Source organism: Heteronotia binoei, chromosome 2 (assembly GCF_032191835.1).
Source record: "Heteronotia binoei isolate CCM8104 ecotype False Entrance Well chromosome 2, APGP_CSIRO_Hbin_v1, whole genome shotgun sequence".
NCBI classification, from domain to species: domain Eukaryota; kingdom Metazoa; phylum Chordata; class Lepidosauria; order Squamata; family Gekkonidae; genus Heteronotia; species Heteronotia binoei.
In genome coordinates, this window is record NC_083224.1 from 148,571,954 (window position 1) to 148,594,750 (window position 22,797).

At 42.1% G+C, this 22,797-nt stretch overlaps 1 protein-coding gene across 5 annotated transcripts in view; it reads left to right on the plus strand.

Moving 5' to 3' along the window:
• Window positions 1-22,797, plus strand: part of DPYD (dihydropyrimidine dehydrogenase) — an 833,908-nt gene that overhangs the window by 218,340 nt on the left and 592,771 nt on the right. For all 5 annotated transcript variants that reach the window (XM_060232210.1, XM_060232211.1, XM_060232213.1 and 2 more), the window contains one exon: window positions 440-527. In XM_060232210.1, coding sequence (XP_060088193.1) covers window positions 440-527 — 88 coding nt within the window. The remainder of the gene's footprint in view (window positions 1-439; window positions 528-22,797) is intronic.

Sequence of the window (22,797 nt, forward strand, 5' to 3'; positions counted from 1 at the left end):
TAGAGTTTGAGCAGTTGGCGTTAAATATTCCCAGAATAGAAAGAAGAATAACTGTTATTATTTTTTTAAAAGAAGCCAAACCTGATGACTTTTGCTGATTCACTGAACAACTGCTTATTACTTTCCCCCAAATACATTGGAAGCTCTGGAGAAGAATACCTCCTTGCACAATTAAAATCATAACACAGATTCATAAGGGAGTTGTCTTTTATGGGTGGCTTGGCTTTGACATTGTTCTGGGGATGCTTGCCTTGTTTTACCTGTCTGGGACATGGGAATAATAGTGTTTCTCTCAGGAGCATTTTCCATCTCTGCCCAAACAGTAAAGCATTATTAATTTTTAGATTGATTAGCTTCTGTCAGGTACACAGAAAAATTGCATGCTGTTGGCAGCATTTTGTGCTGTAAGTCGCTTTAACTCATTTACTTTCTTCCCCAGGTGCTTAAAGTGTGCAGATGCCCCCTGTCAGAAGAGCTGCCCAACTAATCTAGACATCAAGTCATTTATCACAAGTATTGCAAACAAGGTAAAAAAAAAACAGAAAGAAAGAAAGAAGAGAGGCTGATTCACCAAGTCAGTGAAAGGCAAGAGCGGCAGTTTCTGCATTTCACTTTCTATGATTGAATTACAGCCCTTATCTTTGTGTGTAGCTTAATGAAATAATGTTTAGAGCAGCTATTATAAAATTTAACAGACTTTTCTTAATTGCATAATTATTCTTGCTCCTTTCCTGTGGAGATACTGTACTGTAAATGAATAGTCACTATGTATATTAACTCTGTGGTTTCAAATAATTATACAGAACTCTGCCAAGCTACTGTCTTTGCGACTCCCCTCTCCACAAAGAAAATGTCTGGCCTTTGTGGAGCTCTGCTAATATAAAAGTAACTAAACAGCAGTGAACTTGAGCCACAACTGCCTATGAAGTTGCAAAGCTGAGATCTTCTTTTATTGGCTTTAGCTTTGTTCTTTTAGACCGTCATTCTAGGGTAAACCCCGATGTATAGTGTATAAGAAGGGATTAATATGTTTCTTCCAGAAAGATTCCTTTAATGAATACCTGTTTTTCTTGCTCAGTTCCACAGACTAGTTGTAAGAATGGTAACAAGCAGCATCCACTTAAGGTGCTAGAGTAGAATTTACAACAGCAATGCTGAAAGGGACTGTGTTGAGCTCCATGTGTTTTGCAACACAGAATTATAAACTTCTAATGACTTCTTCAAATGTTCTTTGTCCCTGGAATCTTGGAGTCAGTGTTGTCACTCTTTCCCTTTTGGCCTATCCTGCATAGGAGGCAGTAAGTAAACTGGAAGATTTCACATATTTTTGATGTTGTTTTTTTCAGACCCTACAAGGCTGGATCTAGACTGGCAGCTTGGGACAGCAGCCTCCCATCCCGAGCCAGCAGAGGAGAAAGCACACTGGGGGTGGTCAGACTGCGTGCAGCCGGCTGCCAGGACAGGGATAGACTATGCGCACTCTGGAGGAGTGGTCAGACCACTCAAGCACCTGAGCAGCGCTTCCTATGTGCTCCCCAGCTGGGAAAGGTGACAGGGAAGTGCTGTGGGGATTTGCTACCACTTAGGAAGTGGTAGCTTTTTCAGATGCTTCAACGATTTTGGCCAGGCCTGTAGCTACAGGGGGGCTGTGGGGGCCCTGCCCCCTGACTTCCTGTTGTGTGCCCCAACTCAGGTTCCTGCTCCTGGGTACCCCTCCTGTACAATTTAAATCACAGAGGTGGAAGGGGGCAGCCCTGGCCTCTCAGCTTTCATTCATGTGGTCTCTCAAGTAGCAGCAGCAGGGGAGGGAGGGAGGAAAGGAAGGAAGGAAGCAGTGGCACCCTTAGTCAGACACTCTGAGTCACAGCAGCGGTGACCAGGGGAGGGGAGATGCTAAGCGCCCCCTGACTTTTTAACAAGCCCCCCAACTTTTAAAATCCTGGCTATGGGCCTATGGAAGACAGGGTGCATATGGAAGCAGCATGGTCTCCAGATGTTCACATCTGAATGTTCTTTTTTAACCCATCTGGGGACCATCCCTGTGTTGCCTCAACCTGCCTGTTTGTACCCAGCCCAAGAGATCTATTTAGGTCCTGTCTTTCTAATTCGGCAGGCTAGAAATAGCTAGGAATGAAATAAATATAATTGATTGTGTTCTCTAGATCTACCAGCAGCATGTTTGTCTGGCACAAGGAGCTTTCTGCTGAGGCAGGAACAGCCTCTTGTGTCAGCACAAGGCTCTTTGTGCTAGAAGAAAGGGCCAGTATTTATATAACGCATCTGCAGAATCAAACCCCTTGTCTCCTGATTCACTTGTTTCAGCAAGGATGGCAGGGTTCTTGAGATGGAGAAAGGCCTATTCATGGTCTTGGCCTGAAGACATGGCAAAGTCTGGTCAGGCCCTGAGTGTAAGCTCCAAAGCGACAGTGGCTAAAATTACTCCAACAGTGACCAATTGTAGTTTGCTGCTTATTTTTGTATAGAATTAAATCATTTAATATGTTACCATGAATGTCTGAATGTTGGTGATTGTCCACATTTTGTGACTGTGGCAATCCCAGGCAAACTTTGTGAATGTCAGTATTCCCTGCTGTGTTTCCTCATTCGTCAGATGGCACCAGTAAATGGTGACAGTCTCATTTAGGTGACCAAGCAATCAGTCATCCAAGCAATTGTTTATAGCTTGTCTTTCTCCCCAGTGGGGGACCCAAAGTCACTAGCCTCCTCTACTTTGTCTTTGCAACAACCCTGTAAGGTAGGTTAGGCTGAGAGAGTATGTGACTGGCTCAAGGTCACCAACCTCCACTGGCAGAGTGAGGATTTGAATGTGGGCCTCACAGATGCCACTCTGAGAGTATACCACCCTGACCATCAAAATGCTAAACTTTTGGACTTTGGAAAAATTAATCTGGGATTTTTCAATATACAGGCATATTCCATATTTAAACAATCTTTGTGGAGACCACATCTAATCTCCATTCCCTGCTGTTTATGTGTTTGATAAACATAGGCTGTTGCCCATAAATGCTTATGTCACAATTAAGTAATTTGTCTTCTGACCCTGCACTGGCTTCCAGTGATATACCGAGTTCAGTACAAGGTGCTGGTCATTACGTTTAAAGCCCTATATGGCCTGGGACCTGCCTACCTGAAGGACTGTCTCTCGCCACATGTTCCCCAGAGAGTGCTGAGATCGGGAACCCAAAATCTTCTCGCTATCCCTGGGCCAAAAGAAGCCCGCTTAAAATCCACTAGAGACAGGGCCTTCTCTGTTATGGCCCCTACATGGTGGAATCAGCTGCCGGAGGAGGTGAGGGCCCTGCGGGACCTTGTTCAGTTCCGCAGGACCTGTAAGACGACCCTCTTCCGGCTAGCTTACACCTAGCTGAGACGAGAAACTCAATGTTGCTTTGCCAGACTCCTGTTCACATAGTTTCGGAATGTTTAATGGTTTTAAGGTTTTAACTGTTCTAAATGTTTTAATTGTTTATATATTTAAATATTTGTTTAATTTTATGTTTGACTAATTGTTGGGAGCCGCCCTGAGCCACTTGTGGGAAGGGCGGGATACAAATCATAAATAAATAAGTGGCTCCAGAACTATTTGTCCTTTTCCTGAAACCAATTAGCAAAGCCGGTCTGTAATTTGGGGTGGATTGTCACCAAGAGCCACTGCTATTCAGCCTTTATTTATTTCAATGAATGGAGCATGAAATTAAAAGGAGACTATGTATCTAAAGCACTTGATGGAATTATCCCTTGGCCTCTACAACCCAGCTTTGAGGATGGTGTGGTTCTGTAGTGCCCCTGTGGTTTGATTCATAGATCACGGCTAGATCACACATAGATCATAGACCAAAGAAAATATATGAAGATGAATTCTATCCATTTATTTATTTAGAATGTTTCTATATCCTGTCTTTCTTCTAACACAGTCAGGACCAAAGGTAGATATGCTTGCTAGCACTTTTACCATGGAAACTTAATGTGCATATACTTTTATGTTAATTATATATTGCCTAGATTGCAGAAAAAAGCATTACGTTGAACATACTGACATGGAATATTGGGGTGTTAAGCATTATGCATTACTGGGGTGCTAAGCATTATGCTTTACAAGCTTAAATGTTGCTATGATGGACAGTGACCAATTGGCTCTAGTTTTGTCTGCATGGAGACACAGGGGTGTGCTTTAAAAATTTGGAACAAGCTTTGCATATATTTACAGGTATATGAGAAAAAATGTTTCCCAAGCATAGGACATTCAAAGCAACAGTGCAGTCTTATATGTTTGGCACGTTGACAAGGAATGTTGACATTCCTCTGTCTCTTTCTTGTAGTAATCAGCCATATTAATATTGTGTAGTAGGTATGTAGAGTGGATGGGAAGCTGTCAGCATCCTTTCTTTTTTGCCTGAAAGTTAGGTATAGAAAGAAAATGGCTTTCAATCATATGAGTCCTTTGCTGCTTAACCTGTTAAGGTTAGGATTTTAGTTCAGTAGTCAGTCATGTATCTTGCATGTAGGAGGTGCTGAATGTAGTCCCCGGTTTTCCAGCTAAGTAGATGTGGAACTTAGAGAGAGCACTCTGCGTAACATCTTGGAGAGTACTGTGCTTGGAGTAGTGGGCTAGACAACTCTTGGTTCAGCAGAGTTAGCATCTTAGCTGTATGCATTTCTCTTCGAAATGAGTTTCATTAGAAGATCCCATTTGACCTTAGATTAAGGAGTTAGTACTAAAATATCCGAAAACTGTAAGCACACAAGCACATGCCTGTGACACACAGAGAATAAAGAGAGTGCTCTGGACAGTTTGCATATCACCCATTTGAGTGAATGCATCCTCACTAAGGTGGGAGGGAGGCAATGCGGGTCTCAGGCATTCATTTAAAGCAGCATTCATTATAACAGACTATTTTGACAGTGGAGTGTAGCAAATGCATTCTTTTGTCAGGTATTTAAGAGCTTTATTGTGTGCAGTGTGTTTTGTTGGGAAACCACTGTAGCAATCATAAAAGGTCAGGGATTCTTGTTCTCTCAACCCTGAGGCATTTTAGACATTTACTGGCCTTGCACAATGTAACGAGTTCTCTGCGGCTTCGCCAGTAGACCTCAACTGGGCAAGGGGTGGGGGAGAGGGTTGTCTTTCTGGGTTGAGAGGGTAATTGAATTGCCAGACTCAATGAGCCTTGTGCCTCTATGAGTAAAGGATGTCACTTGCTTTGGTTACCATTGTGCTAGGAGTCTAAGATTTCACAGAGGCTAGGTCGAAAACTTCCTTTTCATTCCTTTTCATACGATGGGATTACAGGCCTGCTTTCCAAAGCTTGCAAAACTATTCCATTGTGTCTTTCTAGTCAATATTCACAGTGATGTTCACACAGACTGTTGCTATTGTGTATCTCTCAATAAGTGAGACACAACTTTGGATTCCTCATACTGTGAACACTTGTTTAAACAGAGAGGGAGACAGGCAACAAGCACGTATTCTGTCACTACACAGAATGTTTTCCACTGAAGATCAGACGTTGCATGTAAAGAAATGATTTTGCTGAAAAGCTTGAAGGTATTCATAATTTATTCATGCCTTCACTGGAGACATATTCTGCTAAAAAGCAAATGTTTGTTCAGTGGAAGAGAAGAAGGAACAAAGTGAGTTGTTGGGCACAATCCTCTTGTTTACCTCCCATTCATTTCAACTGGATGTGCTTAATGGATTGGAGCCCAGACTGCCTTGTCCCGTAGGTGGCTTAAAAATAGCTTTGGTGCCCCAGGTTGCTGATGTTGGAGAACAGGGGTACAAAATACTTATGGGAGAAATAGTAATACTCTGTTCTCGATTCTGTGTGTGTCCTTGGAAATGTGATGAGGATCCGTTTACTGTGAGAAGGAGACAAAGGTAGGGGCAGCTCTTTGCACACATAGCCACTCAAGTTGTCATAACCAGTAGGGATATCACGTCACCCTAGTAGTCCTCTGTCTTTCTTGGCTATCGCATCCCTAACTTATCTGACTTGCTGGCCACCTCCTCCTCCCTTCTTGCTGCAATTGGAAAGAGTTTCTGATGTGTTATTGCCATACCCTGATCATTAGGGGTGTCAATAGCACTTTTTGGAACAGACTGAAGCCTTCAAAATATAGCTGGGAATGGAAAGGAAGGAACTGCTGAGCATGCTAGAATCAAACATAAAAGCATCCCAGAAGCAAAAAGCCTTTGCCCTCTTGGTATTTGCATCCTTTTTCTGCCCTGTGTCTTCCACAAGTGCTTAAAATATATATATATAAAACTCAATCATATGGCATTGTGTGTGATATAGCCAGGAGATCCTAGGATTGTCTGACAGCCTGAAGCTCTACCTCTTTTTTTTAACGTTATACAGCAAGCTAGGTTTATTTGGGGGGACTGGAAAAGCTGTGACTGACCCAAGTTTACCCAGCTTGTCTGCAAGTGGAGGAGGGTAGAATTGAACCTGGTTCTCCAGTTTAAAGTCCATCACTCTTAGCCGCTACAGAATGCTGGCTCCCCATTTTTAATTTTTAAATTTCTATAAGTGCTTCTACCTCTAACAATCAGAGTGGGACGGTAAGAGATCTAAGAACCCTTCTGATTATGGCCTGGTGGTCAGGAAAATGACATGAGACAAAGGCATTTTCAAGATTACTGTAATCTTCCATTTTCATTCTCCCAAGGTTAAAAAGGTAAAGGTAGTCCCCTTTTTTTGACTCTGGGGTGTTGTTTTTGACTCTGGGGTGATGTTGCTTTCGCAACGTTTTCACAGCAGACTTTTTACGGGGTGGTTTGCCATTGCCTTCCCCAGTCATCTACACCAGGGGTGGCCAATGGTAGCTCTCCAGATGTTTTTTGCCTACAACTCCCATCAGCCCCAGCCATTGGCCATGCTGGCTGGGGCTGATGGGAGTTGTAGGCATAAAACATCTGTAGACCTACCGTTGGCCACCCCTGATCTACACTTTCCCCCCAGTAAGCTGGGTACTCATTTTACCGACCTTGGAAGGATGGAAGGCTGAGTTAACCTCGAGCCAGTTACCTGAAAACCCAGCTTCCACCGGGGATCGAACTCAGGTCATGAGCAGAGGGCTCCGACTGCAGTACTGCAGCTTTACCACTCTCCAAGGTTACCAGTTATTTTTTTCTTACGTCCAGACCACTTCTTAACATCCCCATGTCATTCTGGTCTTTCCTTGTATTTTCTCCTGTTCTTTCCTAAACTAGTTTTTTCCTTTACCCACCCCCCCACATTGTGGAATAAATTCACAATATAGCCTCTTGCTCAGAATCTGAACATCTTTTTACACCTTTTGTTTGGGGTGGGTTGCTGCTCCAAATGGCAGCAAATGCTTTTTGGGGTGGCAAACTTAAAAAAAAATGCATACCAGTGCTGAAACATTTCAGTGCTGGAGGGCATTTGCACTGAAACAGTCAGTCCCATTGGTATGCTCGACACCAGCAGCCAATCATTGCCCATTATTTTCTCTGTAGCCCATTTTATCTTGTGCATACATTGGTTGCAACAAATTTCAAGGTGTTCTTTGGGACTATCTTGTGTAAAAAGCCCAGAGCCCTTGGCCCTCATGGAAGCATGAAGGAATATTGTTTGGCCAGTGACTCATCCAGAAGGGTGGGTACTTGTGTGCATGAACACAGAGCTTCTATTGAGAGACCAGCCACCGCTCCATGCATAGTTAGTGGCTTGGCAGAATGAAGCAAGGAGAGGGCTTTCATTGAACCTGTCCCCCAAGAAAGGGCAGAGGAGCTGAAGACTTGGGCAGGCTCATCCTGGAAACACCTCTTGCTATGCATGCTTATTCACACATAAGCCTTACCTAGTTCATTGGGATCAAGTCCACGTGAACCCTGACCTGGACAATTTTGTCATATAGAGGATGGGGATATTAAAACCATTCTTTCTGCGTGTCAAATGCAATAGGGATGCTTCTAAAGCTGTGTATCTGATGCAAGTCAGGTAAAGGAATTCAACATTTTGGGGGTAGGGAGCTGGTCAGAGAGACTGCTCAAACAGGAAAAGAGGCAACCAATAAGGGGTGAGACGTACACTAGGAACAATCCTCAGTTGTAGTGAGATGGGTGGGGAATGTACTTCAACAAAGATTGTGTAGCCCCTTGAGGCTGCTGAAATGCTGCAACACTTTGGTGTATGTGCGCAAAACCTTGGAAACCACCTCCCTGGAAAATCAGTTCTCAGTGTGAATATGAACAGACAGGACCATGATGGGGGGAAAGCCTTGTAAGTTGTGACTTGATTCAATTCAAACTGCAGTGGATATTCAGCCACAAACATGCAGTGGAGATCTGACCATATAATTCCAAGTGGCTTGGCTAGTTTGACCTTAGCATGGGAAGTGGCCATTTTCATGGAGGACATGTATTATCAACAGCTATTAGCCATTAAGACTTGATGGAAGCTAGTGGCCATATACCATGGAATATGAGTAGCAGGGCCACAGGAGCATGTTATTTCATATCTATTTCTTTCATGTCTGTTTCTGGGCTGTTGGAGGGATCTGATTGGCTACTGTGGGAACCAGGATTCAGAACTAGATGGTCAGAAGCAGGGCTTTTTTGAGCAGGAATGCACAGGAACACAGTTCCGACTGGCTTGTCATCAGGGGGTGTGGCCTAATATGCAAATGAACTTCTGCTGGGTTTTTTCTACAAAATGCCCTATGCTAAACAATGGTGATGTCAGGGGATGTGGCCTAATATGAAAATGAGTTCCTGCTGGGCTTTTTCTACAAAAAAGGCCCTGGTCAGAAGTATTCCTTTGTGGTCTTTGGAGGCCCAAACCATTGAAAAAGAGTTGCATTGCATTGAGTCCTTTCAGTTCTCTCCCTGTGGCAGCTGTTTTCTGTAGTGTTCTCACTAGGGGTGTGCAAAAAAAAAAAATACAGAATTACACGGATTTGGAAATACATGGGGCCAAAAATATACGGAATACTGTGTATTTCCTATTACCGTACTCGGAATAGCTGCATATACGGTAGATGTGCGGCTATTTCCGAATATATGGCCCCATTATACCCTATGGCCATTGAAATCAATGGCAAAATAGGGTATATTGGAAGCCGCCTGGAGGGGAGGGGGTTTGAGGGAGAGCCCCCAAATTTGCAGGGTACCTTCAAGAGACTCTCCCCTACAAACCCTCCAATTCTCAAAAAGATTGGGCCAGGGGGTCCCATTCCACAGGCACCCAAAGAGGGTGCCCCTATTCCACCATTATACCCTATGGGCCATTGAAATCAATGGCAATGTAGGGCATAATTAGAGGCTACTGGGGGGCAGGGGGGTTGAAGGAGAGCCCCAAAAACTGCAGGGAACCCGCAGGGAACTCTCCCCTATAAAACTCCCAAGTCTCAAAAAGATTGGGCTAGGGGGTCCCTGTCTTTGGGCTCCCCAAAAGGGCCCATTGCCACCAATGATGGTAAAAGCCCAATTAACCACTTCCTCCACTATAATTGCTGTGGGGAAAGTGGCTCTGGCCAGAGGCGGGTTTGAGGGAGAGGCCCCAAAACTGCAGGGCAGCTTCAGGGGACTCCCCAGCACGAAACCCCCCGGGCCCAAAAAGACTGCACCCATCAGTGGGCACCCCAAAAGGAACACTGCTCCCAATGGTGAGAAAAACCAATTAGAGCTACTTCCTCACTGTAATCGTCGTGGGAAAAGCGGCTCTGGGGAGCAGGAGGTTTTGTGGAGAGCCCCCCAAACTGCTGTGCAGCTTCAGGGCAGTCCCACACAAAACCCACAAGGCCAAAAAAAAAAATTGGACCAGGGGGTCCAATTCCTGGGGCACTCAAAGCCAAACCTAACTTCACACCAGATAATCTCTACAGGACCCAAATGCACTACATCCCTCTATCTACTCTATGAACCCTGCAGGCCTGGAACCAATATAAACCCAGTTGCCAATGTCATTGCCACACAAACCACAATCTGCTCAAGGTCTGCTCTGTAGACCTGGCTGCAGCAAACCCAGATGCCAGCTCTCCAGCCCTGCCCCAAACAACACGGGGAGAGCTATCCAAACACAACAAGCCTGCTGGTTTTGGGTCTCTCACCCAGGTGCCAGCTTCCCTGCCACAGAACACACAATCTACAAATGCCAGCTCTCTAGCCCTGCCCCAAACAACAGGGAGAGAGCTGACCAAGCACAATAAGCCTGCTGGTTCTGGGTCTCTCACCCGGGTGCCAGATTCCCTGCCACAGAACACACAATCTACAGATGACAGCTCTCCACCCCTGCCCAAACAACACGGGGAGAGCTGGCCAAGCACAACAAGCCTGCTGTTTCTGGGTCTCTCACCCAGGTGCCAGCTTCTCCCCCCCCCCAAAAAAAAAACCCAGAACCAGGAAAAGGGACAACAGGAGAAGGCCAAGAAACTCAACTGTTAAAAAAAGTGGCCTTTTAAACAATGAAAATTAGGCCATACAACCCCCCCAAGAACCAGAACCAGAAGAGAAAAGGAACAACAGCAGCACAACACAGCAGCAACAAATCAAACACAGAATTCTTTTAAAACAGTAAAAAACTTAACTTTTAACAATACAGGAACTTTACCAACCCCTCCCCCCCAAAAAACCCCCCCTTCACTCTAACCCCAAGAAATCCAAGCCACCCAAATCAAGAAAAGTAAAAGGACACTGCACTTTTAAAAGTCCTCTCACTAAAGTAAGATACGGGCAAATTGGCAAACCCCCACCCCACCCCAGGCCCCCACCCCCAGCAGAACCCCCTAACCCCAAATAAGCTACTCAGTACTCACCCACCCAAATCTGGATAAGTAAAGGGACTCTGAGTCTTAAAAAGTCCTTTTACTAACTAAAATAACTGTCTTACCTTAGACGTCTTCTCTTCTTAGACGTCTTGTATTTTATGATGTTGTAAGCCGCCCTGAGTCCGCTTGCGGAGAGGGCGGGATATATATTGAAAGTAATAAATAAATAATAAATAAATTCTCAAGGCAGGTCAGGAAAGGCTGAGAGAGAGCATAAGAACATAAGAGAAGCCATGTTGGATCAGGCCAACGGCCCATCAAGTCCAACACTCTGTGTCACACAGTGGCAAAAAAAATTATATACACGCATACGCTGTGGCTAATAGCCACTGATGGACCTGTGCTCCATATTTTTATCTAAACCCCTCTTGAAGGTGGCTATACTTGTGGCCGCCACCACCTCTTGCGGCAGTGAATTCCACATGTTAATCGCCCTTTGGGTGAAGAAGTACTTCCTTTTATCCGTTTTAACCTGTCTGCTCAGCAATTTCATCGAATGCCCACGAGTTCTTGTATTGTGAGAAAGGGAGAAAAGTACTTCTTTCTCTACTTTCTCCATCCCATGCATTATCTTGTAAACCTCTATCATGTCACCCCTCAGTCGACGTTTCTCCAAGCTAAAGAGTCCCAAGCGTTTCAACCTTTCTTCATAGGGAAAGTGCTCCAGCCCTTTAATCATTCTAGTTGAAGGTCAACTAGAATGATTAAAGGGCTGGAGCACTTTCCCTATGAAGAAAGGTTGAAACGCTTGGGACTCTTTAGCTTGGAGAAACGTCAACTGAGGGGTGACATGATAGAGGTTTACAAGATAATGCATGGGATGGAGAAAGTAGAGAAAGGAGTAGCTGAGGCCAAGGGCCAGCGCAGCATAATCTCTCTCTCGCACCAACACAAAACACAACAGCAATGGAATGGAGTCCAGCTAAGAAGACTCTGACCCTAAACAGAGCAGTTTCAAAAAATAGCACTGCTCTGTGATTGGCCAGAGAACACTGTTTACTGTACCCAAGTAAACAAAAGAACAATGTAGCTGATGGCTGAGGGATTAGCCCAGCCATCAACTACAGAAAAGCCCTTCAAAGCATGCATTTGCAATGCATTTTGCAAATGCATGCTTTGGATTGGCTGCTAGGGCTCCTCTCCCCCTCCCCCTCCCTCCCTGATCCCAGGGAGGCTATGGGAAAGGCAGGAAAAGGCTTCCAAAGGCGGGAAAGGAAGCAAACAGCTCCCCTGAGGCTGCAGAAGCTCCTTTCCCGCCTTTTCCATTGACTTCCTTATACTTCCGAATATCTATACGGAAGAATACGGGGAGCCATATACGGCTCTCGTTTAATGGCCTGAAAATGGAATCGGAAGTATACGGTGCTGTATACTTCCGATTCCGAATACTTCCGAATCAGGGGTGATTCGGTGGTCTCTGCGGTTCGGCCGAACTGAATGCACACCCCTAGTTCACACCACATGGCTCCATCAGTTTTTGTGTCTGTCCTGGCAAAAGCAAACTTCAGTTCCAAAGGCATTACCTTAAGTGCTATTTGCTTTGAAAGAGTTTATGGCATTCTGGCATTTTCTTACGTGGAAGTTTGTACCATAAAAGCAGTGAGAGGCAACATCTCAATAAACACCATTTTCATCACCAAAATTGGAGCTTTGCTTACCTTTATCATTCTAATTTGCGTAGAGATTGGAATATTAAGTCACTGAAACTCTTCGACCTGTGCTGAAAACTGCAGTTGTCTAGTATGTGTAATATTATATATCTGAAATTAAGAGCTGTTGTAGAACACTAAGATTTCAGTCCAGCGACTATTACAGTGTTACTGCATTCAGCTTGCTGTATTTTGTAAGACTGGGACTTCATATTGATGGGGTGAATTGAATTTTTCCTCAGTAAATTTACTAGGTGACCTCTGGAAAGCTGCTATAGCCTCTAGCCTGCAATATGAGGACAATAATGCTGACTAGGAGCCTACCTCAAAGGATTGTTGTCATGAATACTGTGATGAAAAATGTTAATTGTATGGAAGAATTGACATGTTTAAATCTGCTATATATTTTAATAATAAATGCCATGATTTCATTTTTTTCCATCTGTTACCTTCCAGTAATTGATACTATTTTAAGCTCACCCTCTTTGGAGCAGTTTGCTTCTACAAAATGTATCTTGTGTGTTTCCTTCTCCCTTACTCTGCTCTTTTGCATTCCTTCTTCTGTTTACATCTTTTCCAGTCCTGTCTTCACTGATTCTTAGTTTCACCCATCTTTTAGTTTTCCCCTCCCCTTTCCTTTCTTGCAGCCTCTCTAATTATTTATTACTTCTGCTTCCCTTTTCTCTGTTTTGTGTTTAATTCTTTCATTTAAGATTTAAAATGTAATGAAACACTGACGTTAAGACACAAGAGGGCCTGTTCTCAAAATGACAGCTCAAATTGTGCATGCAAATTAGAGACTGTGTGTGAAAGTCTGTACTCATTTGCACAAACCATGCGCACTCATGCATGCTATTTAAAATGGCTACATTTAATTTTAATAAGTGAGGCTTCAACCCCCCTCCCCCGTCTTTAATTTTAGATACAGGATAGATGTCATCTACGTGCCATTTGAATGTTGTTCCCCCCCCCCCCCCATCACCTGCCAGAGTTCAGAAGCAAAATGAAACCTTTAATAGGAGGACTGCTTTTTTTTTTTTTTAAAAAGGAGCTAAACTAAAGCAGCTACGCAGAGTTATAATTACATAGAAATCTGCATTTTAATTAACCTTTCTAGAAGGATTTCTAGGGCACTGGGTTTTTGAAAGTTGAGTTTTATTCAGTATTTTCTGTTCATCTTGATCTTTTTCCAGGTCGCTAGGTAGCATAAAAGCATTCAGTAGAAAAGTAGGAATGTTGTTTAATGTATTTGAAGCACCAACTTTTTCTTAAGATATCTATCAGTACTTAATGTACCTGGATGGCTGACAGCAGGTTTCTGTTGCCATAGCATAATTATGTAGAATAGACTGTCTCAATGACACTGCTTCAGCGAAAGACTCTCTCACATTCTTGATGGCAGAATACACTAAAGTGACAGAAGAAGAGCTAACTTGTGGTTCTTTTTTCGTCAGCTGTGTAAAATTATGGGGCTGTTTTGATGATGCAAGTCAAATGATGGGATGTAAAGATCAATGGTGCAATAACAGACATATTGATACCCTGTCACTGTTTTCATTTGTTATCTTCTCTCTTTTCCTATTTAGACAACATTGTGAGTTACTAGGACCAAAATATTAAAAAGCTTACAGCTGTTAGAAGCTTGATATTTTTCTCATTCAGCTTGAAAGCAAACATCTTAAATTTAAATGTTATTAGTGTAATAGTTGATGATGTTTTCTTAGAAGTGAAATATACTCCAGAGTCTTAAAGATACATATTGGGACACAAATAGTTTTTAGGGTTGGGCTAAACCCGTGGACTTTATACTTTGAGTAGCTCATCCTGCTCCTGCCTCTGCTTCCATATCTCAGTCAGCTTTTCAAAATCCCTTCAGTTGTGCCATGAGGAAGAGGAGCCTGCTATTTATGGGCGAGCAAGTATAAAGCTCATCTAGACTTGTGGGAGTAATTTTATATGTTGTTTGGATTCTGGCTATACTCTTTCACTGCAGCTTGGATCCTAAGTGTTGGTTCTACAATTTTTCATCTGATGAGGAATAAGTGCTAAAATCCATTCCTCTAGTGCTAGACACTTCTGATTCACTGAGAGACGAGGATGTGCTTAGCAACAGAGGACAGGTGTATTTAGCAATGGAAAGCTGTGCTTCCCAGCAGAGGACAGTCTCTCCAATGAAGAAGAGCACTACACCTGCAAGGCCATAGCATAGGATTCAAGTCTGTGTTCTAACCAGCAATGGGATGCTCATTGGCTCCCACTAAGACCAAATAAACCTGCTTAAGGTGTTCTATATTCAATATACAACAAGCTGTTCAGTATTTACCTCATTCATCATTCTCTATTGTTCTGCAGTGAGAGAGTTCAACACATATGCCCATTGATTAGGAAGAATCTTTCATTCATACATACTCAGTCTTGTCCATGCAATCAGATTTCTTACTTAAAATAATCACCTCCCCGTAATGGAAACATTTCAATTTTTATATATATTTTTGCAGTTCCTAATACCACTATTATCTTAAATAACATCTTTAAATATTTTAATATCTTATTTTCCCCTTGTAACCGTGTCTGATTTCATTTTAATCATCACTTTTGATTAGTGGAAAATTTACTAAAAAGTTGAGAAAATTTTTCCCATTTACAATGGGTTTTTTTTAAACAAAAAAACCCACAACTGGCACAGTTTTCTCTACACGATTCTTTGATAATATGACAGCACATGGTAAACCTAAATGTTCTAGAAACTTTTCTGCAGGTGCCTATTCATTGTGGGTATAATGTACTTATAAATAGTACGTTTGGATGGGTTATCAGTGCATTATACCCACAGTGTGCCTGGTGCTTGGTTTCTGAATAACTGCAGAATTACAGAACTAGAGACGTAAAATTCCCTGCAAATTTTGAAGGTAGAAAAATCCCCCCCACCACCATTTTAAGGGGAAGCAGGAAACTGGAAAATTGAACTATACGCAATACTTGCTATGCTATCAAACCTAAACTAATTTTGCCGTGTTAACAATATAGTATGTATCATTCTATTTTTTTATTCAGATTCCTATTCTGCCCTCCCCAAGAGGAACTGACTTAGCATATAAAATTTATAGCTTACTTAGCATATAAAATTGCAATATTTGAAATATTTATGGAATTTTAAAATTTAAAATAGCTTACGTAGTTTTCTACAAGCAAAATTACTAATATACCCAATAATTGAAAGAAAACTGGAAGCTGATTCTTTGACTGTCATCTGCTTCCTTCTCCCTCTCTCTTGCTTCCTTCTGCATCACAGCTTGCTTTGTTTTAATTATTTAATTTGGCTAAACTCGACTCATATATATTTTACTTATTTTATGTATATTAGCTCCCTATGTACTCTATAATATAGGAATTTATATTATTTATATTGCTATTTTACTGCTAAATCTGTTTTATGCCAATAAAGGCTTGCTGTTTGCTTCTGAACTTTTCCCTCTCTAGTAAGATAGGGCAATAAGCTGCTTGTTACCCAATCTGTGGGTATATCTGTCACAGTAGTTTGAGGGAGAGGTGAAAGAGCAATCAGGTCAAAAAGGACAACAGAAGGCATGCCACAGCTGAGAAATAAGGAAGACCCTGAATATTTTTCTCATGAAGATCAGGTATCCTTTTAGGTGCAGAAAGAAGTCTTGGATTTAAGAACTATGTGTGTCTACCGCATGCCACCTTGTCTTTAAAAACATTTCACTTATTACTTCCTAGGAGTTTTTTTCATTATGCCCCTGTTGTGTCCTAGGCTTAAATGGGAGAACTGTTACTTTTGGAGGGAACTGTTACTTTTAGAGGGAAGCTGAACAAGCCAAAGCTTGTACTCCACACCAGGGTTCCAGAGAAGGCCTAAGCGTGCCCAATCAGGGGAAGGATTGAAACATAAGTAGCCAATCAACATCTAGGCTCATACTGTACCCTGATAGGCCCTTAGGGCCCTGTAAATAGCCAATCAATGTAGATAGTTAAGGACCAATCAGAAGGGGGCAAGAATTGTATAAAAGAGCGGGAAGTTTGAATAGAGCTCAGTCTGTGTGTGTGTTCCTGAAGTAAAGCTTGCTGAAATCACTCTCCGACTCTGGTCTCTTACTGCGCCAACCCCAGTACTTTACAGCCCCCAAATTTCCTATTTTTTCATAGAAAAGTTGAAAAAGGCCACATTAAAAATGTAGTTAGATCCAAGCGGGCAGCCATGTTGGTCTGCAGCAGTTGAACAAAACAGGAGTCAAGTTGCACCTTTAAGACCAACCAATTTTTATTTAGAACGTAAGCTTTCGTGTGCTCTTAAGCACACTTCATCAGACGAGGAATCCAGCACAGTGATCAAAGCCATACGTAGCTGAGCAGAGCCATACATAGCTGGTAGGTAGTGGCCCAGAATGCAACATGGTACAGTGAAGTATGTACAGTGAAGTAAAATTATCTGGTAGGCAGTGGTTTAGAATGTAAAATGGTACAATGACAGAGTAGTAAAATTAACAAATTGAGCAAACCTTTGATCTGAGTAGCAAGAGCATGTGAAAGCAACAAAACAGTAGTATGTCAAAATGTGAAATTGTCTGTCAATGACAATGGGAGATGGGTTCAATATATGTAATGTGATAAGCAACCAAAGTCCCTGTTTGAGTGTGTAAATAGAGCTAAAAGAGAAATACATTGGATAGTGATGTTCTTGTCCACCTAATTTACTTTGTAACATGTAAACATAATTCTAGTTTGCCATAGGAAAAAGGAATACAATAAAGTATAGTGAAAATGGGTAAAGCATATGTAGGGTTGCCAAGTCCAATTAGAGAAAAATCTGGGAACTTTGGGGGTGGAGCCAGGAGACATTGAGGGTGGAGCCAAGAACAAGGATGTGACAAGCATAATTGAACTCCAAGGGAGTTCTGGCCATCACATTTAAAGGGACAGCACACCTTTTAAAATGCCTTTCTTCCATAGGAAATAATGAAGGATAGGGGCACCATCTTTTGGGGCTCATAGAATTGGACCCTCTGGTCCAATCGTTTTGAAACTTGGGGGGTATTTTGGGGAGAGGCACTAGATGCTATACTAAAAAATTGGTGCCTCTACCTCAAAAAATAGACCCCCCCCCAGAGCCCCCAATACCCACGGATGAATTCCCTATTATTCCCTATGGGAATCGTTCTCCATAGGGAATAATAGATGGAATGCGTCTAGGGCTTCTTTACCATGTGTCCATGTAGTAAATGTAGTAAGACTCCCTCCCACCATCATTTCCCCTCTGGGCATTTATATCTTTATACGGTACATCTATGAGCAATTTGATTGAGACCCCATCTATTCAATGTGTTATACTGGGTGGCTCTGTATAATTTTCTGGCTACAAAGGTATTATAGAGCATAGATGTTCATAATGATTTTAATCCACTAATCAATACCCAAATACTTTGATAAAGATTACAAGAATAAAATTCTCTCTTTTCCTGATCCAAAGTTCTGGTGCTCATGTAGTGCTAAACAAAAGGATCCCCATATCCTTCAGCATGGCTGATCCTTTTTTAAAAAAATGATACCAATTGTTCACACTTAACTATTGTTAGCTTGAGAGCTGTTTCCCTGTGGTCCCTTTCTGCACCTTACTGGAAACATTTGAATCCAGAGCTTACACAGACAGAGCCAACAATGTGAATTATTTTACTCAATTGTTATTCTTTTTTCCAGGGCTCCCAAGATAGGAAGTGAAATGCCGGAAGCCCTGGTCATCCCATGGGTCCTGGGCAGCTGGGCAGGTGCTGCTTGTGTGAGGCTTATATGTTGTGACCTCTTTACTGAGGGAAAGGAAAGGAGGAAATGTGCCCTCGAGGCCAGTCATTATGACTCTGTCTCACTGACTTCATAGGGTAGATATGAAATGTGGGGCCACATATACTTCTCTGTGTTCTTTGGAGGAAGAGTGGTGTATATATGTGTGGAATGGAAAGGACAAAAGTGTATTGTGCACTTATAAAGATTCAGTGGTTATCCTTTTTGTGCTGATGAGGTGGGTCTTGGCAACACTGCTACTTCCGAGTTTCAAGAGAATTGGGTGGAAAGGAACTATGAAACTGGCTACTGGCCTGGTGGATTAAACATTACCATCAGCAATATGGGAAGAAACCACAGAAAAGCTGCTTCTAAGTGATTGTTGGTGAATTGGGGCCTTTGCTAACATAGCATATTAGGATAGTGATTTCCAATCAGCCTGTCATTTTGATACACACTTTATTGGAAGCCAGTTTCATTGAACTCACCTGGATTTATTTCCATGTATAAAGGTGTTTAGGGTTCAGCTGCCAGTTTTGTGAGCCAATTGGTTTCATTCTCATTATGCAAACCACATTCCTACAGTCACGTTATGCATTTGAGAAAGCTACAATATCAGGAAGTCTCTGGGAAGAATATAAATAGGGTGCCAGGACAGGAGGAAAGTCTAAATGCTATGAGCATTTCCTGATAGAAAACATAATTTCTTCTGGTCTAGCAGTATTGATCCTACATCTTTTAATAGGTTTTCTCAAGTAAAAACATTCTCATTTACATGCATATTATGTAATGCTTCCAAGTGATACATGTGAAGATCCACCTCTGTCTGCTACCAATTATTGATGTCTGTTTAAGGCCAGCTTCTGTTCTCTTGGTTACCAATGCAGAACTTATTGACATTTTGATAAAGGAAACCACAAAACATCCTATCCACTTCAATGCAAGCCTTCCTGTGGAATTGCCCAGGAGAAGGTATTTTATAAACAAAGCATGAGCAGGCATCTATTTAATTAAAAATATTTACAAAGCATTATAGTTCTAAGCCCATTTTTTATTGATGAATAATGGTGAATGTCAGACTTCCCTGAATAATCATAATTCATCTGTGGGGCCTGCCGTATTGTCCTTTTACATGTTCAGTTAATCTCATTAGGTAGGGACTCCTGGCAGGTTTTGAAGAGGGCTACAATAACGGTGCAGTAACTTTTCTTCTGAACAGTGCAACTCCATATCTCGTTTAGCTTTTGTAGGGTGGTTACCTTTGGCTTACCAAGATATAAAACTTTGAGTCCAGTGGCACCTTTAAGACCAACAAAATTTTATTCAAGGTATGATCCTTCATGTGCGTGCACACTGTGTGTATACACGAAAGCGCATACCTTGAATAAACCTTAGTTGGTCTTAAAGATGCCACTGGGCTCAAACTTTGTTCTACTGCTTCAGACCAATATGGCTGTCCATCAAGATATAAGAATAAACTTGAGTGACACTGACAGGGAACTAAGCTGATAAAAATCATGGCATCCAAATTCTTGGAGATGAATGCCCCTGGAGAAATCAGCTTGTGTTAATTATTGTGGGCCACTGAACTAGAAGCAACTTGGGAGGAACTCTGATTTTTGACCTGTAGTTTTTATAGATAGGTGTTGGGGTGTCATCTAGAGAAGCATGAATTGGAATGTACTTCTAGATTAAGTTTCTGCTTAGCCTTAAAGTTATTGGATCAACCTTTTATCTCTAACATGGAAAGGATGATATAGTCTTTCCTTTCTTTGTTGTTACTAAAGTTCTTGAAGAAGTCAAAGAAAAATATTTAATTACTAATAATATAACAAAATTACAAATAAACAATCTGTTATTTTGAACTTCTTCTGGTTGTGATGAAGCCTTTCCATGAATGGTGTGTGGTAGTGGTGAGAGTGTCAGACTAAGAGGAAGATGATGATATTGGGTTTGTACTCTGCCCTACACTCTGAATCTCAGTCTCAGAGTGGTTTACAATCTCCTCCCCGCCCAAAAGGCACCCTGTGAGGTAGGTGGGGCTGAGAGAGCTCTCCCAGAAGCTGCCCTTTCAAGGACAGCTCTGAGATAGTTACGGCTGATCCAAGGCCATTTCTGCAGCTGCAAGTGGAGGAGTGGGAAATCAAACCCAGTTCTCCCAGTTAAGAGTCTGCACACTTAACCACTACACCAGACTGGGAGACGCACTTTGCCATGGAAGCTTGCTGTGTAACCTTGAGCCAGTCACTTCCTCTCCATCTAACAAGGATGTTATGATGATAAAATGGGGTAAAGAACAATGTAAGCTGACTGGATTTCCATTGGGAAAAAGGCAAGGTATAAATGAAGCAAACAGTGAAGAGTGCATGCATCAGCCTGGGAGAAGAGGAAGGAGGAGAGAGCCAGGGCTAGATGATCCAGGAGAGAGACTATGTGTGCATAGTTTAGTTTATTTGATTTACATCCCTCCCCGCCAAAGCAGGTTCAGGGCGAATCACAATACATAATAGAATAACAATAAAAGCATTTAAATTAAACATTAGATTAAAACAATTTAAAACAATTTGGTGCTAATTTCTATACAGTTTAAAGATGACATTCAGTGATCTTAAACATCCATTTAGACCTAATATCTTGGCGGTGGTCATCATTCCGTTAAAAGCTAACTGAAATAATATCATCTTGCAGGCCTGTGGAACTGGGTAAGGTCCCGCAAGACTCTGACCTCCTCAGGCAGTTGGTTCCACCAATGGGAGGCGGGGGAGGGGGCAGCAGGTGTCAGAGGAACCAGAAAATGAAGAAGAGAAAAAATGAGGGAGAAAGTATACATCAGGGACAGGGGCGAGACTCACAAGAGAGCCTCTCACAGTCTACTGTGGAAGTGGGCGTGCGAAGTCCATGTGCTCTGAAATTTACTTGCCAAAATATTGGCTGCAATCCTTTAATAATACTGTTTGCAAAAAAGGTGGACCATTTTTCACTCTAATGATAGAAGAATGGATAAGGAGCAATTTCAAACTATAGGAAGGCACACACTTGAGCAAAACTTTCTGAAGGTGCCATCCTACAAACAGGTAAAATCAGCAGCTGCCTGTTCTTGCACATTCTGTGTGGCAGCTCCCGTGTTATAGAAAGGTCTGCCTGAGGCTTTCAGTAAGGCCCCCACACTTCTGTTGTTTTGCAGAATGTGTAAAAAAGAAATGTTCTGGAGGGCATTTTTATAAAGAACTACAGTATAATATCAGTTCAGGAGGTTGCTTCTATAAGGGACATTATAATGTATTGAAGTATTAACTGTGCATATCTTTCTACTGCAATTCAGTGTCCTCAGCTTTCATTACCCTAACTTTAGTATATGCCAAACTTTAGCCTTAGACAGTTTTTATTTGCTAGCATTGTATCCCATTTCTTCAGTCCTAACTTCACTGCATTGCTTTGCTTATAAGAAATTATTGCTGTGATTGAATGTTCTATTTTGTAATTTGCTTTGAGTCTCAGTCAGAACAACAGACTGTAAATAATAGTAAAATAAATGAAGTTAGGTTACATCTTCAAGAATTTCTAACAGTTGCAGACGTTCAGCAACAGATGGGGTAGGAAGGACTTCATCATTTTCGCTTGCTTAATTTTTCCCTACAGAGAGGGCAAAAATATCTGTTTTTCTCCAGAAGGGATGATACTGAACCTCAAAGATAACCATTTTCCATACACATAAGGTGATTGGCCACTGTGCTTTGAAACATGACATCTGATTGTGGTTTGTACTAGTACTTTAACTGACTGGGTTGTCCCTTGTAGGCTTGTGTTGGGTGATCAGCTAAAATGTATAGAGACATTCAAGAAAAGAAGAACTGGAAATTATAAAGTAGGAATTTAGTCTACAGTGATTTAAATCAAGCTTTAAAAAATAGTGTGTGGTACTAAAGAATAAAGTTGTAAAAATAAAAACATCTGCTTCAAAAAATTGCAACCTATAACATTTTCTGGAATTAAAATGATTAAAATGATTTAATGAAACCCACATCTGCATTGCAATTTGCCCCCAGTGTGGCAAATAAGTGACAAACTACAAATGATGGAAGTTTCAGATACTATTGTGGGGGCCAGTACATGCCCTAACTCTCAAATTTAGCCAGCAGGATGTTGATCTGTAGCCAGTTTGGTGTAGTGGTTAAGTGTGTGGACTCTTATCTGAGAGAAACAGGTTTGATTCCCCACTCCTCCACTTGCACCTGCTGGAATGGCTTGGGTCAGCCATAGCTATCTCAGGAGTTCTCCTTGAAAGGGCAGCTGCTGTGAGGGCCTTCTCAGGCCTACCTACCTCACTGGGTGTGTGTTGTGGGGGGAGAAGAGATAGGATATTGTAAGCCTCTCTGAGTCTCTGATTCAGAGAGAAGGGCGGGGTATAAATCTGCAATCTTCTTCATCTAGTCCAGGGGTGGGGAACCTCCATCCTGAGGGCCATATATTTCTTGTGATCCTCAGGGATTGCTGGACTGAACCAGGCCATGTGGCAGCCTCCCTGGGACCTGGCTGGCCA